Source organism: Chelmon rostratus, chromosome 24, assembly GCF_017976325.1.
Source record: "Chelmon rostratus isolate fCheRos1 chromosome 24, fCheRos1.pri, whole genome shotgun sequence".
NCBI lineage: Eukaryota > Metazoa > Chordata > Actinopteri > Chaetodontiformes > Chaetodontidae > Chelmon > Chelmon rostratus.
The window spans coordinates 12,131,430-12,147,818 of NC_055681.1; the positions used below are offsets into that span (position 1 = coordinate 12,131,430).

General features: G+C 42.9%; 1 protein-coding gene across 1 annotated transcript in view; it reads left to right on the forward strand.

The window, feature by feature from the left end:
• mgat5 (alpha-1,6-mannosylglycoprotein 6-beta-N-acetylglucosaminyltransferase) overlaps positions 1–15,938 on the forward strand; it is an 84,246-nt gene extending 68,308 nt beyond the window's left edge. Inside the window, exons 12-17 of the mRNA XM_041966419.1 lie at positions 4,298–4,447; positions 10,931–11,077; positions 11,189–11,305; positions 12,368–12,442; positions 15,260–15,417; positions 15,715–15,938. Coding sequence (XP_041822353.1) covers positions 4,298–4,447; positions 10,931–11,077; positions 11,189–11,305; positions 12,368–12,442; positions 15,260–15,417; positions 15,715–15,913 — 846 coding nt within the window. The 3' untranslated portion in view covers positions 15,914–15,938. The remainder of the gene's footprint in view (positions 1–4,297; positions 4,448–10,930; positions 11,078–11,188; positions 11,306–12,367; positions 12,443–15,259; positions 15,418–15,714) is intronic.
• The last annotated feature ends 451 nt before the right edge of the window (positions 15,939–16,389 follow it).

The window sequence follows — 16,389 nt, forward strand, 5'->3', positions numbered from 1 at the left end:
AGTTATTTTAGAACAGCAAACAGACAATTTCAGCCAATCAGAACTGAATATTCACATGGATCATGGTATATTTTAATAAAACACAGTAAACATGTAAAACCTTTCATTAACTGGATACGCAGTCTGTTGAATTGCAATTCTGTGATATCGTCTGGCTACAAATAGTGGACTTGACAAGTATTTGTTGGAAAATGTTGCAGCTTGTTACTTATGAGTGCTGTAATGCTAGCAGCCATAAAAAGGGATCAGCGGCGTCAAGTGCATCTCAATCTTTTTTGCTTTAACTTCCTCGCTGTGAGTCTCAGTGGTCGTGTCTCTCAGCCAGTGAGCTTTCCTCCCCGGACACTCATCCCTCAACCCTCCCCTCTGCCGACAGAAAGCAGAAGCAGCCGCCACCTCTCCTGTTTCCTCTGCGAGCCAGGGTTTACAAATTCGCTCTGATTTACAAGGTCATAAAACTCACCTCCTCCTCCGTCTCTCCTGCTTCAATCAACCTCTCCAGCTAAAGCAGTTATTTTATAACTCCCTAAGCACATGCTCCTGTACAAGGCTGCCGCAATCGATCTGCTTCCTGGTTTCAGATTGCATATTGCATGCGCTCGGAGACATATACGTCCACGTTCAGTACAGATGAACACACACACACACACACTCCACTCGCCGTATACCATGTGGACTGTCCGAGGACATGGAGGGAATAACTCTCTCGTAATGTTATCAGTCTGTTACAAAGTCATAACTTCTGTCTGCTTCAGTGCGCTGACAGCCGGGACAGGATTATGAATTGAAGTTGACACAATATCATTACGTTAAGGAAAAGCAAAGAAAATCCACAATGGATCTAAAAATGGCGATGCTCATTGCAAACACGCCTCTTACATGTTGTCCCACTTTTGTCTTCCTGTTGGTGATGTCCTCTGACCGTAAAAGCTTTGTGTGGCGACTGCCTCGAAGGGTCAAGCCAATCTATGCTCCTCTCCTGCACACACACACACACACACACACACACACACACACACACACACACACACACACACACACACACACAAAGTCACTGAAGCAGCCACTATAAACACACATCACACACATCCTGCTGCCTTAAGATGCTTTATGTTTTTCCTTTGATGTTGTTTTTTTTTGTCCTTCCTCTCCATGCAGTCATGGTCATTTCACATGTTGTACAGTAGCTCAACACAATCTTACAGTCCAACAGTGTTCCCTAAAATCCTGATACTATCACCTGTTACCAATGAACCTGTTTACCCGTGGAAGGTAAAACATATATAATATATTGCCTTTATACTGTTTCCAAGTGAGTATATTACGAGAAGGATGAGCACATGATCACATTCATGTTTTACACAGCATCCCAACTTTTTTGGAATTGGGGTTATAATCCAACACTTAACTCATTGTTATGTACGTTTAAAGCATTTTACAGTTGTTTTGACTTAATTTTCACAAACTTTGCACAGACGTAGGCATATAATGCAGTAATCAGTCAGATCCTTCAATAAATTCATTAATTTATACTAAGTTGAATGCCAACAAACTATTCCCAATCTGAACATTTGTTTATAATGTACTGTACATATACCCTTAACATACTGTCAGATGTACTAAAGCTAATGTAAAAGTGCAACAAATATCTTAATTTAAAATATGTACATGAATCACCAGACTGCATTGGAATTAGTGTGTTTTTTTTATCCTTACTTCCAGAAACGTGTGAAAATATTAGTGTTCATAGTATTTCTTGCTTTCCTCCTGTTATTAGGTGGGGATGCCTCAGCTCTTCTCTTTTCATTTGCTTTTTCAGATCTCATGCACAACCCTCTATAGATTTTTTTAAAGTGTGTGTGTGTGTGTGTGAGTTTGTGTGTGTCCCTCTTCTTCAGGTACCAGCTAGTATCCTTCATTTATAAATCCCATCATATACACACACATAAATCCTGGCTCAGCTCTCCTGAGTGAAAAGATTACAGGATAGTGATTTCACCCTCTAATTAGGACTTCATCTCTCTCTCTCTCTTGAACACACACACACACACACACACACACACCAGGCTGCTTTAGTTACAGCAGGCTGGCTGGAGGCATCTGATAGCCAGGCCTCCAGGGGACCCTGACGAGCGGCTACCTGAAATTTAAACCCGAAAAGGAAGCGCTGGGGTAGACACACACACACACGCACACACACACACAGAGTGAGAGCAGCGAAATGTCCCGGAGGCAGAACTGTTTCAAAGGCAGGCTTGTGTGTAGGAGTTGTGTGTAAATTTGAAACGGGTCACGTTTAACAGTAATGAGGCAGCGTTGAAACCATTGGTAATCGGTAGTATTCCAGTTCATATTAGCGTGTGAACATGGAACATATCGGTGACTGCGTTTTTAAAGGTATCCTGTCATCGTGGAGAAAATGGGCAGCTTTCACCGATACTGCGTCCCTGAATGGCTCGGCTTTACGAGCGTTTGACTGCGCTGCATGTCACTCGCATACGGCTCAGTGTTTGCAGGCACTGGACTAAGTGAAAAAGAGATGTTTTACACTGCGTTTCAGCAGGAGACACGGGGGAATAGCTTATGTACAAATTTGGCTGTGTTATACGGCAGTCCTCGTTTTTGAAAATCAAAGACCTGCTGTGACAGCCTCAGCGTGGGGACGATCAAAGGCCTCGTATTATGGAGGTAATGTTTCCATCCAAACTGATTAACATGGCTTACTCTTTAAAAAGGAGCTCTTATGTGGCTTCTATGACGCACTCAACAGGGATTGACAGGAAACTAAAAGATATTCAAAGTAAACACAGTCACTTTCAGTATGTTGCACCACCTTTGATATCATTTATAATTCTGCCTCAGTACACACTGGACTGTTATCGCTCGGACCGAGTTCACAATCCTCCAAACACATGAAGGAATGCAGAGGCAAAGTGCAATCACTGCAGTAAATTCAGGGAACCTCAAAGGTGCCCTTGAAGATGAAAGCACACTCCAAGGCAGAAAAAAACATTATTATTAAAGCCATCTATTTTTTGGGGCGTATAAATGTTTTTAAAAAGATGGCTGGTTTTGACCTCACAGGGTCTTGGTCAGGGTGTGTATAATAGGAACAGATTGCTGACACCTGCTCTGCTGTAGAGGCAGTGTACTTGTTGCAATCATTGGTCTTTCATTTACTGAAATGACTGACATGGTGTTTAAAAAGACAGTGACTCGCTCTCCACGATTCACTTATTGTTTTGCAAGGTGATTGACTGTTTGACATACACAAATAAAACAAACAACTTGACCCTGAAATCAGTCATAAAGGTTACTCAAATGACTTGGCATTTTAATAAAGTTGCAAACTCATAACAGTGGCATTAAAAGAAATCAAATGCAGTCAAAAGAACGTCACTTATAGTCCCTAGTTTTTCGGTCAAACTTCAAAAATGCTTCATCCTTCATTACCCAAAACGCAAAGTGATCAGTGTCATTTGCTGGAGCCTCCCTGCCTGGCAAATGCCCAAATCTGTCAAACTCCTGCCCCCAGACAAGAAGTTGATTAAACATTTCAAGTCTCAAGCCCAAGCCGAGATAACATTGATGTTGACATCGTAAACAATGACAAGTGAAGTTAACTTGATATGAGACGTTAGGCGGAGCTCCCCTTTCAAATTGAAAAGAAAATGAAACATGTATTTAAATTTCTTCATTTCTTCGTTTCACTTTTGACCTCGTCCACATTAATCTCCGCTGTGCAGCATTGCTTCCTGATGGACATGACTTTTGGTCCGAATGAAGTAGGATTTATTGGCATGCGTTGAATGCTTTTTTGTCTCTTTGATCAAGGACATCATGGATCAGGTAGACTATAATACCAGTAGCAGCGTATTGTGTGCAGTGATGCTCTTCATACAGTGCTATTTTTAGCTCAGCCTGCCATTGTGGCCAGATGGTCAGTCAGGTAGCTTGAACAAAAGTTCACCGGGCCACATAACAAAGTAATGATACTGATCCCCCCTCCAAAAAAATGTAATTCAAATGGTTCATTCAAGGATAGGGTTTTTTGGATTGCACCAGATTAACCTAAATAAACTAAATGGATTTTTTTTCACTAAATTCATTTCAATTTGTCAGTATGTTGCAAGAGCAGGTGGCGTTTTTTTAATGGTGCGTCTCACTTTGAGAGAAATTTATCCTCTCAGAAAGGACTTAAAAAGATGGTGGTTTTCAGGAGGACTTTGGTTTGTGGACCTCTTTTCATGAAAAATAATCCGTACATAAACTGAATGTTTCTCCCTGTTTGTTCCAGGACAAAAAGAAGTACCTGGACACCATCCACAGCTACATGGAGGTCCATGGCACCGTGCACGGTACCAGCACCGTGCACCTCCCGAGCTACGTCAAGAACCACGGCATCCTGAGCGGCCGAGACCTGCAGTTCCTCCTCCGGGAAACCAAGGTGAGTCTGCCCGGCTGTAAAATGTCCCATGAAAAAATGACCCTGCTGGGAAATAAAAGTGTGGGGGCACGGTGCTTATTAGACATGAAAGCCACAAACCAACTCCCACACTTCTCCCTTTGACGTTTTTTTAAATGACTGACAAAGTGTGGCCCAGCTAACTGGCAGAACATTGAATACTGCATAATTTTCACAAACCTTGGCCCATTTTTGTGCGTCAAGGCTGCGAAACCTGCTCTGAACATTTCCTCTAATAGTAGTCGATGTGTGAGACACTTACTTTGCAAAGCTTTGTTTGAATGAAGTGAGCTCTTTCCTAAAAGATTCACAGAAAATTTCAGTTTCCTAATGAGGCGTTGGCTTTTAATCAAAATAGGCAAGCCTAAAACCACAGCGTCTTACAAAGACAGCTCACGCTTCAGTGTTAAATTGTAACGTACAGTAAAAGACAAGTTGGGAGTAAAACTGATTTTTAAAGGAGATGCTGGATGTTGTAAGGGTGAGAAAGAGTACGTGAACAGAGGGCCTCTTTTGAAAAGAGCCTTGATCCAAGTGGCTGTAGTTTACCATCCAGCACTTCTCCATTCACGTCATGACTTGTCCTCTCCTCTCACTGCTCAAACCACTTTCATTCACAAAGACAAGGACACAGCCCCAGAGAGTGCAGCCAGACAGGACTGGACCGCGTGGAGTGAGCGCTCAGCGAAACACACACTTTACATATTAACAGAGCGTGTGTGGCGTTGTTAAACACGAATGGCTTTGCTTTGTGTGCTGAAAGCTGCATGTAGAGCATCATAACTCAAACTGATTGAATTAAATGCATGCTGTAAACAAGTCAAAGCTGAATAAAAACAAGACATACAAACAGATTTAGTATCAATATCGTCTGAAACAGATCAATTTTTTCTTTATTCAGATTTATCTCAGCTAGCTGCTGCCCAGGTAGTTAGCCAGCAGCTGTTGATAGTAAGATAGTAAGCCAGAATTGCTAACATTTGCATCACATGTTTAATGCAAACAAAGACTGTTCAATCCATTCTGTACATTTTTGCTCTTGTGTTTTTGGAAAGACACACCTGCAAAATCTCTTCAAAACGCCATTAATTATCGTTTAAAACACAGCGCCTACTTTTCTTGAATGCACAACAGCATAGAGGAAAGCGGTGAATTTCCACTAGATTTTGTGGAGCTGCCCGTCGCTGTATGGAATTAAAACCATCAGAAGTGCTGGCGTCGAAAGATGGAGTCTGTCTTTTGGCTCCAGTCGTCGACCTTTTCAGAAGTATAAGGTGGAGAAGAGCTTCGATTTCTTTAACCTCTGAAACCAGATGCTTTCCCATCAGACCAGGGAGGGAGGAGAGGCAGACAGAGGAGAGAGACATCAGACAAGAGCAGGGGCAGGGATAAAAACGGAGCAAGAGAGCCGTAGATCACGATTCAGACTTTTATAGAAAAAAAAGATGGATAGAGATTTAAACCCCCTTTTGTACTGAAAAGATTCTGAGCCAAAAAACGATTCTTGGCCGGCAAATCCAGCAAATCCAGCCGTAGTGAGCACCTAAAACCAGGAAGCCAGTGATGTTGGAGGCGTTTACAGAGAAGAACAAAGGTGTATTCAGCAGTGGAGCAGATCATTACACCCATCGTGTTGGGAAAAAAAAGGCTAAAGACAAAACAGCACTCAAGAAGTTGTGCCAGAGTGAGTTTTGGTTTGCTGTGTTCATGTAGCCTGTGGTTGTGCATGGGAAACCAACAGGAGAATGGCTTATTAAAGCCCAGAAAACATTTTTGCTGCAGTTTAGTTTAAGCACTGCAGTTTAGTTTAAGCACTTAAGCACAAGGAAAACAAGGAGGTTTTCGTGCTGATTACTGTCACTGTTGACTTCTGACATTTGGTGTTCTCTCAACCAATATTTCCTGAAATAAACACTGACATGCTGCGCTGCGTCAGGGGAATAGTGTCAATGATCAAACCGCTGAAGTGCGGCAGAGCTTTACTGCGTCACGTTGCAGGCTGACGGAGTTAAAGGTTTCTGATTTTTCTGACTTGGCTTTTCTTCCATCTCGCATGTCTAACTCTGTTTAATTGCCCCCTACTGTCTGGATCTGGTTTGTCTTACATACGTTACTTATTTTCCTTCTCTTTCTACATATTAACCATAGATTTATATGTAAAACAGGGAGGAAGTATTGTTTTCAAGTTATTCTAGTTATTCTAATTTTAGCTTTTGCGTTGTCTTATACTGCATCGTTCTTGTCATCATATCCAGCACAGTAGAAAGCAAACACATCCCACTGCAGGTGCTGGAATTTGTAATGTGAAGAAAAAAACAGTAGTTAACTCGCTGGCTCAAACTCAGCAACCGCCTTATTAGCTGGTGTGGCGTGGGCTGACGCAGAGCCATGAGACATCTTGTTTTGGAGCACAATAGTGAGCTCTTTGCTCTTCATAATTTGCATGACGACCTTCAGTCGGGTCAGCACATAAACCTAAATGAACATGTGCGTCAAAGGTATACAGGCATGTGAGAAAATTAGGACACCCCATTAAATAATCAGCTCTTTATTTAGAAATGGTACACATACCAATATCCAGTCATGTTTTTATGTATTTTTCAAAAAGAAAGTGATTTGATTGCAATTTAACAACAAAAATGAACATTGTTTGACAAATCCAAAAAAAGAAAAAAAATAAAGTATGTATTTCAATGGAGGAAAAAGTTAGGACACCCTACCCCCTAGTAGCTAGTGTTGCCCCCTTTGGCTGATATGACTTCAACGAGACGCTTTTTGTAGCCTTTTACCAGTCTCTGACATCGATCAGGAGAAAGTTTGGCCCACTCCTCAATGCAGAATTCTTTCAGCTGTGAGATGTTTGAGGGGTGTCTTGCATGTACAGCCCGTTTCAAGTCACCCCACAGCATTTCGATGGGATTAAGATCAGGGCTTTGACTTGGCCATTCCAGGACTCTCCACTTCTTCCTTTTTAGCCAGTCCTTGGTGGATTTGCTGGTATGCTTTGGGTCGTTGCAGTATCCAGTTACGCTTCAGCTTTAATTTTTTGACAGATGGTTTCACATTTTCTTCAAGCACCCTCTGATACACAGTAGAATTCATGGTGGATTCTATGATTGTGAGTTGGCCAGGTCCTGCTGCAGCAAAGCATCCCCAAACCATGACACTGCCCCCTCCATGCTTTACAGTTGGTATGAGGTTCTTTTCTTGGAAGGCTGTATTTGGTTACGCCAAACATGTCTTCTGTTCTGGTGTCCAAATAATTCAATTTTAGACTCATCTGTCCAAAGAACCTCATTCCAGAAGTCGTGGTCTTTGTCTATGTTCTCTCTGGCAAACTTCAGTCTGGCCTTGATGTTTTTTTTAGAGAACAAAGGTTTCTTCCTTGCACACCTCCCATGCAAGTCACACTTGTGCAGTCTCTTTCTGATGGTAGAGTCGTGCACTTTCACATCGACAGTTGCCAGAACCTGCTGTAATTCCCTTGATGACACTTTAGGATTTTTCAGGACCTCTTTGAGCATCTTGCGTTCTGCTCTGGGGGTAAACTTGCTCGGACGGCCAGATCTTGGCATGGTGGCAGTTGTTTTAAATGTCCTCCACTTGTAAATAATTTTGCGAATGGTGGAATGGCTGATGTTAAATTCTTTTGAAATCTTTTTAAATCCTTTACCAGATTCGTAAGCAGCCACAATCTTCTTTCTGAGGGCATCAGGAAGCTCTTTAGACCTCACCATGGCGCTCACCTCAACATACCAACTGTCAGGGCCACACCAAACTAAATTTGAGGTTTAAATAGGGCAAGGCTCCATTCAAATGCTGGGTAACGATGTACTAATCATGTGCACCTGACGTGATGCACCTGTTTGGGATTTGCAACATTTTAAGAGGGATAATATAGGGGGGTGTCCTAATTTATTCCTCACCAGAAATTGCATTATTTTTTAATTAAATTTTACAGAAAGTTTTAAACAGGCTTTTCTTATTTTTTTATTGTTTAGTTATATTACTTGGATCCCTCAGTTTAATTAAAATTGACATTAAATACCCATATGTCCAAATATATTTTAAAATACACAGGATTTCATGAGGTGTCCTAATTTTTTCACATGCCTGTAGATAGCAGAGGCCCCTCTTTGTGTGCAGTCTTTCTTTGGCTTGTTTGCACCCACGTTGCGGCGATAACTGCTGATTTCCATTTAGACTCTTAACTAACTGACAGAATCAGAAATGCAAATGCTTTTGTGAGCTACGACTGTGTCTGAGAAGTAAAACACTGCTGGTGTATGAACATGAGGGGTATGATATGAAGAATGCTGTAGAACATTGTATTCTTGTTTGCTTTGCGACACTTTGCATGACAAATGAGATAAGTAAAAAGAAAACAGAAACTAAATGATACAAGTACAGAGTAGCTTCCAGGTGAAGTTACTTTATACTCCACTATATATCAGAGGCATATTAACTAGCTGTGCTTAACTAGTTTCTTTCATTTTACATAAGAAACATTGTGTTGTGGCTCTGTGACTTACCACTCTGGAAGAGATTACTCTGCATAATGAGTATTTTTGAATTGTCGTATTGCTGTCTTTACTTCAGTGACGGATTTGAGATTTGAGTATTTATATCATTTGTCTGTTGTGCTCTGTGACTTTTAATTGTTCTTGATGTCGTCCTTCTTGCTGGGTGTTATCGCTCTTGCGTGCGGCTGTGGTTTAGGGTCAGGATACGTCACAATTATCTAAGGCAGGACGTGTCAGCAGCGGAGAATAAATCAATAAAACAACATCTCTGATCTGTAGCATTGGATCTAATTAGTAGAGTGTCCTTGAACGTGAATACACAAAACTGCTTTAATGCACACTGCCATAGAGCTTTCCACACTATTTGTGACATAGGAGATGCAGACATCATTCATTCCTTCAGTCTGTATGGACCCCCCCCCCTCACTCCCTATAAATAGTGGGTGACTGTTTCTCAGCATTGAGGAGCTTTTGCATGCATGCTCACAACATACACACAGTAGAAGAAGTGTGCTATGCTGCCACCTGTTGGCCGACATCTGCAGCTGAGAAGGCTGTAGACATCTTGGTTATGACCACATATAAGCTTGAGGAGCATAAAAGCCACGTCTGATTATTCGAGTGTGTACATGCACACTTCATGGTACAGTGCTGCATTGTGTTAAAGAGAGAGCGTGTCGTCTCTCAGACTTTCTGTTCTGTCCCTATGGCCAGATACACACTGACCAATACAAATACACACAGGCTAGCCATTGTAGTCAGCCAGCTCCGGCCCTCCAATAAACGAGCCGCTAGCCCATTGCCACCACCATCTCCACCCCTCCCTCCTCTCTCTGGTTCCAGATAACTGTCTCACCCTCATGTCGACAAGCTGCTGCCGCCTCGCAAATATTTGCTCTTCCCATCCGGGAGGGAGCTGTTATTAGAGCCCCCTCTGGTTCACTATACAGCACATACAGTATTTACCTCAGGCTGTGTCAGCAGGACTGTGGGCTGTATTTGAATATTCACAGCACATATAGTTTGTCTACTGTAGACCACAGAGCCTGACTTTTCCCAGCCTATGTCTCTGTTTTTGTCTTTAAATTTCTTTTTAAATGGTTTCTAATGTTTCAGTGAGCATTTTAGTGACATGACCTCATGTACAATAAGGATGAGGAGACTTGGTGGGCTGATTCCCAGACCAGTGTGGTAAATCTGGGTGGGGAAGAGAAGAAGAACCCCTGCAACAGGTCACAAATGATTACCAGGAGAGGATAACTTCACTTTATCCATAATCACTGTGGGTGAACTGGCGATGAGGGGTTCCAAGTAGACATTTGACATCCCTTGTCTGTTTCATTTTAAGGGGTCACACGCTTATTTTGAGACACAGTGATAGAGATTTGGTATTGTAGAAATGTTGGTTTAAAGGAGATATTTCAGATTTGTAAAGTGGTTGTGTTAAAGCGTCTTTGCCAGTTACTACAGTCATTCTCATTGGGCTACTGAGGTTTATTGTGTTTCCACCTCGAAAATATCCATGGTACTCCCTCTTTACCAAACTTCAATGGCCTTCGGGAAGAATAAACATGAGAGCGGTGTCTTCACATTATTCCGCCTGTTTTTCCTTCCTTGTTTTATAGAGAAAAAGTGCTGTCTCTGCTTTATTTTGTGCTGATAACAAAGGAGGTTTGCCTCAACAAGGGCTAATTGCTGCTATCAGCAAACAGAAACTCAACACAGCCAGTGAACTTTTCCACCTCTCTACCCTCCCTGGCTTCTTTGGTAGTCCGTTTTTTTCAGTAGCTGCAAAATGTCGGCTCCCAGGTGCCACCTGCAGTATTAGCACAAACGTAGTCCTGTCAGTGTTACACTTTAATCCATCTACAGTTTGCCCTCCATCTTGTTTTAAAACATATGCATGTGGAGGCTAATCAATTTTGTTTTCTCTCCTCTGCAGTTGTTTGTGGGGCTCTCCTTCCCCTACGAGGGTCCCGCCCCCCTGGAGGCCATCGCTAACGGCTGCGCTTTCCTCAACCCCAAATTCAACCCGCCAAAGAGCAGCAAGAACACAGATTTCTTCAAGGGCAAACCCACACTGAGAGAGGTGAGAGGAGGAGGGCACATCTGTGGGGATGGGTTTACTCTGCACACTCCCCCGCTCAAGATATGACTCTTAAAAGGTGTTTTTCTTTCCCCTGACCTCTGCACTCTGTAGCTGACCTCTCAACATCCGTATGCTGAGGTGTACATTGGTCAACCCCATGTGTGGACGGTGGACATCGAGAACTCTGCCGAGGTGGAGAGGGCCATCCGCTCCATCCTTAGCCAGAAGGTAAGCATGGAAGAAGACACACTAGATGGATATTGAAAAATTTTGATCGAGATTCAATTAGTTCAGATACCCAAGTTGTTTTATTGCATTTCATAATGCATCAACAATGCAAAGAAAGGCTGAAGCTCCCATTTAACAAAGAACAAAGAAAAGCAGCAATGTTTTTTAAAATGTTTACTTGAAAATGGCTAACACAAATACTTGATTATCAAAATTGTTGCATATTTATCATTTTTCAAAATATGATGTAAAATAATACTGTGTTAGACATGCTGGAATAATAAGCAATATAATTAAAAGGACTAATTACACAAATAATTAATGTTAAAGGTACATGAAATCAGTGTCCAGATATATCTATTTATTCACATTTATACATAAACTCCAGTAAAGCTGCATCTAATGACCATCTCCACTCTCAATTCATTTGCTGATGGCTTCATCATTTTGTCTATAAAGTGTGAGAAAGCAGTGGAAAATGACCCAAAGATATGCAGGTTACTATCACAAATCCTCCCTGCTGAGAAGCTGTAACTAGGCTGCTTTGCCAGAAACAATGACAGTGAATCATGATCAAAATTGGATGCCCGAACTGACATAAATGCTTGTCTGTAGAGACAGAGAATGAGTGAAAGCACGGGGAAAAGAAAGAGATCCTGTTCCATCTTCACACTCAGATCCATGCATATTTAAAGCCCGGGATCAGGACCTCGTGTTGTGCTGTGCTCCGCTGAGCGGGTCGGAACAATGGCTTTGTTCACCGGGCAAGCATGCAGAGCCTCATATGCTTTTTGATCTGTGGTGAGCTGCAGCCTACCAGGCTCCAGCTTGGCTCGCACACCCTCCCTCTCCTCCTCCTCCCTGTACACAAGGATAGAGACAGAAGCAAGTGACTTGGTGCTATGACAAAGGCGTCAGTTGTTGTTCCTCCCTGCTTGAAGTCTTCAGAGTCTGTGGATAGGACTCTGAAGACTGTGGTACAAAGAGCAGGCTGATATTTCACCATGCAGAGCATCCTGACACTTCTTTGACCTGTTGTGTGTTTTGTGTTTGTGTGATCAGATTGAGCCCTACCTGCCCTATGAGTTCACCTGTGAGGGGATGCTGCAGAGAGTCAACGCCTTCATTGAGAACCAGGTACTGCATGAACATGTAGCGCTTCATAAGCTTATCTGAGAAAGAGAGCGAGAGATAGAGAGCGAGAAAGATAGTGAGGTAGAGTTAGAGAAACAAAGACAAAGAGTGAGCTACAGTGAGAGAGGAAGAGTTAGCTGGAGATAGACAGCAAGAAAGGCAGAGTTTGAGATACAGGTTCTAAGATAAGTAGAATAAGTAAGTGATAAAAGACTGATAGTGAGAGAGAAATAAATAAATAGAATGAGAGAAAGACAGAAAGGGAGAGAGCGACAGATGGGGTTAAGGTTAGGGTGAGCATGGGAGAGACTGAGTTAGACATAAAGAAACAGAGTTAGGGTTAGAGAAAGAGAGAGAGTTAGTGACAGATAAAGAGACAAATATGAGTGAGAGGAAGAGTTAGTGGGAAGTAGACTAAGTTAGAAAGATTGATAAAAGACAGAGCAAGAGATAGAAAGTGAGAGACGGAATGTGTGAGCGATAGTAAGCTAGAATGAGAGAGGACTAGAGAGGGATAGTGACAGATAAAGAGGGCGAGAGTTGGAAAACAAAGAGACTGACAGAAAGGTAGACATGAAGACAGAAACAAGTGTGAGGGGTAGAAAATGAGCGTAGGAGAGAGAAAAAGAGTGAGCGAGAGGGTTAGAAAGTGAGAAAGAAATGGAATGAGGGAGAGAGACTAAGTTTGATAAACGAGAGAAACAGGTAGAGATAGAAGGCGAGAGAGAGACATGAAGACAGATAAATAGGAGATGGCATGACAGAAAGTGAGGGAGAGAGTTACAGAGTTAGATAAAGCGAAGAAGAGTTGGTGACAGAAAGATTGTGAGAAAGAAAGAGAGAGAGAAACAGAGCGTGGGAGAGACTGATAGTGAGAGAGTTAGAAAGCAAGAACGAATTAGTGACAGTCAGTGAGAGATAGAGGTAGAGTGAGACAAACAGTGAGAGATAGGAAGCAAGAAAGACAATTAGTGACAGAGTTAGAAAGATTGTGAGAAACAACTAGAGACAGAGAAGGAGAGAGTGAGAGACAGACTGAGAGTGAGTGATAAAAGCCAGATGGAGAGAGTTAGAGAAACAAAGATAGACATAAGGACAGATAAATAGAATGAGTGAGAGAGGAAGAGTTAGGGAGAGTTACAGATAAAGAGAGGGAGAAAAAGCGAGAGACGGACTGAAAGGTAGAGTTAGAGAAGAAGAGTGTGATAACCAGAGAGAACGAGAGAGGGTTAGAAAGTGAAGAATGAGTGAGACGTGTGATGAAAGAGACATGAAGACAGAAAGATTGTGAGAAAGGTAGAAATAGAGTTAAAGGAGAAGAAAGAAAGGGAGAGAGTGACAAAGAAAAAGAGTGAGCGATAAATAGTGAGAGGTACAGAGAGAGAGAGAGAGCGAGCTAGAGTGACAGAAAACAAAGAGTTAGAGAAGGAGATAGTGTGACAGATAGGAGAGGGTGAGAGAGGAAGAGTTAGTGGGAGATAAAGAGATAGAAAGCTAGAAGGAGAAACAGACAAAGGGAGGAAGAGTTAGTAACAGAGGGAGTTACATAAAAAGAATGAGTGTGAGAAAGGTATATAGTTATAGAAAGAGAGAGTGAGAGAGACAAAGAGACTAAAAGAAAGAAGAGAGAGAGAGACTGATAGTGAGGTGGAGTCAGTGGGAGATGAGTTGAGTTAGATAAAGAAAGTGAGCAATAAAAGAGTGAGAGAACGGTAGAGACAGAGTCAGAGGAGATAGAAAGAGTGAGCGATAAATAACAGAGGGAGAGAGTGAGAGAAACAGACAAAGATAAATAAAATGAGTGAGCGATACAGAGCAAGATAGAGTGAGAGTGTGATAAAAGACTGATAGTGAGAAATGTAGTTAGAGACTAGCTAGAGTGAAACAGAGGAAGAGTTAGACAAAGATGGAGAAATAGTGACAGGAGTGTGACAGAAAGACTGTAAGAAAGAAAAAGTGTACGATAAAAGACTGATAGAGAAAAGTAGAAATAGAGTCAGAGAAGGAGAACAACAGAGAGTGAGGGAGAGAGAGAGACATGAAGACAGATAAATAGAATGAGAGAGTGATACAGAGCAAGCTAGAGTGAGAGGCAGAGTGAGTTAAAGATTGTGAGAAAGAAAGTGTGATGAAAGAGTGAGTGATAAGACAGAGGGAGAGAGAGTGAGAGACAGAGTTCGAGAAACAAAGAGACATAAAGACAGAGTGAGAGAGTGAGAGAGGAAGAGACAAAGATAAAACAAATGAGTGAGAGAGAAAAAGAGTGAGATACAAAGAGTTCGATAAGGAGAAAGAGATGAAGATAAACAGACAGATAAATAAAAAGAGATGAAGAGTTAGTGGGAGAGACTGAGAGAGCGAGAAAAAGCGAGAGAGACAGAGAAACAAGACAAATAGAAAGAGAGAGAAGGAGAAAGAGGCAGACAGAGAGTGAGAGAGAATGATAGACAAAGACAGATAAATCGAATGAGTGAACGATAGAGCTAAAGAGAGAGGGTTAGAAAGAGTGAGAGACACACTGAGTTAGAAGGATGAGGTGAGAAACAATGAGCAAGTGAGTGAGTTAGAGAGAGAGTGACAGTGAGTAAGCGATACAGAGCAAGAGATAAAGACAGATAAATAGAATGAGTGAGGGAGAGCGAGAGAGGGTCAGAGAGTGAACAATAAAAGACTGATGGCGAGAGAAAGTTAGTTAGAGAAACAAAGAGAGTGAGACACACAGAGTTAGAAAAAACACCAGACACCTGTAACTGATGAGCAATATGACAGAGTGAAAGCTGGTGTGTGCTACCGTTGTGTGACATCACGCTGTCTCGCCAGGACTTCTGCCACGGTCAGGTGATGTGGCCTCCTCTCAGCGCCCTGCAGGTCAAGCTGGCCGAGGCCGGACGCTCCTGCAAGCAGGTGTGTCAGGAGGAGCAGCTCATCTGTGAACCCTCCTTCTTCCAGCACCTCAACAAGGACAAGGACCTGGCCAGGTGGGACACACACACAAACACACACACACACAGACATGAACAGGTACATGCTTTCTCCCACTTGTAGTTGCTGTTTTAAAAGTGTCCACTAGGTGGCAGCACACCATAGGTTTGAAGCCATATGTTGTGAATTCAATGAATTTCAATGAAGTGCAGTTAACTGCAGTATCACCTTATCACCAGTGGAGGGCCCAGTTTGCTTACTGGATGAAGTGGGTCAAGGCTCATGCCTGATCCAGAGGAACATGACTTTAAGCCATTATTAGCAATAATGACTGAAGGAATTCTGTCTGTCAGGTTTGGTGTGGACTGTCAGACGGTGGAGTCGAGCGCCGACACGGTGGTCCCGGCCTACAGCGAGACCCGCCGCCACTGCATCTTCCAGTCTGACCTGCTGCTGTTCAGCTGCGCAGGCGCCCACCAGTCGCTGCAGCGCATCTGCCCCTGCCGCGACTACATGAAGGGCCAGGTGGCGCTGTGCAAAGACTGCCTATAGCACCAACACACAGCCTGATGGGCGGAGGGGGGTGGGGCAGGGGCTTTGGGGGCGGGGGGTTTAGGCGTGGCTGGATGGGGTTTAAATGACGTCGGAGCATCTTAACAAGCGCGAGTGCTGTCAATCAAGCACGCGCCTGACTTTCTTGTGGGAAGCAGAAAAACATTCAGCTGACTGCGTCTGTTCATCATATTTATTGTTTTGTCGAGTTGCTGGACGTCCTGCAGCCAACCCGAGCATCCGTCGCCCCTCTGACTCACCAGCGGGGGCGCTGCGAGTCCTGGAAGCCGTGTACAACTACTTGAATCAACAAAGGGAGTTGTCTTAGACTTTACACTTGCAGCAGACGAGCTGTCCGCTGCCACCTTGGTCGAGTGCACATATCAGTGACTTCCTGCCTGTTTGTCTTCAGGTTCAGGACAGCAAGGGACCAAGGAGCCCCCCCTCCCTGACAGCCGCCCAACCCCTCCACCCTC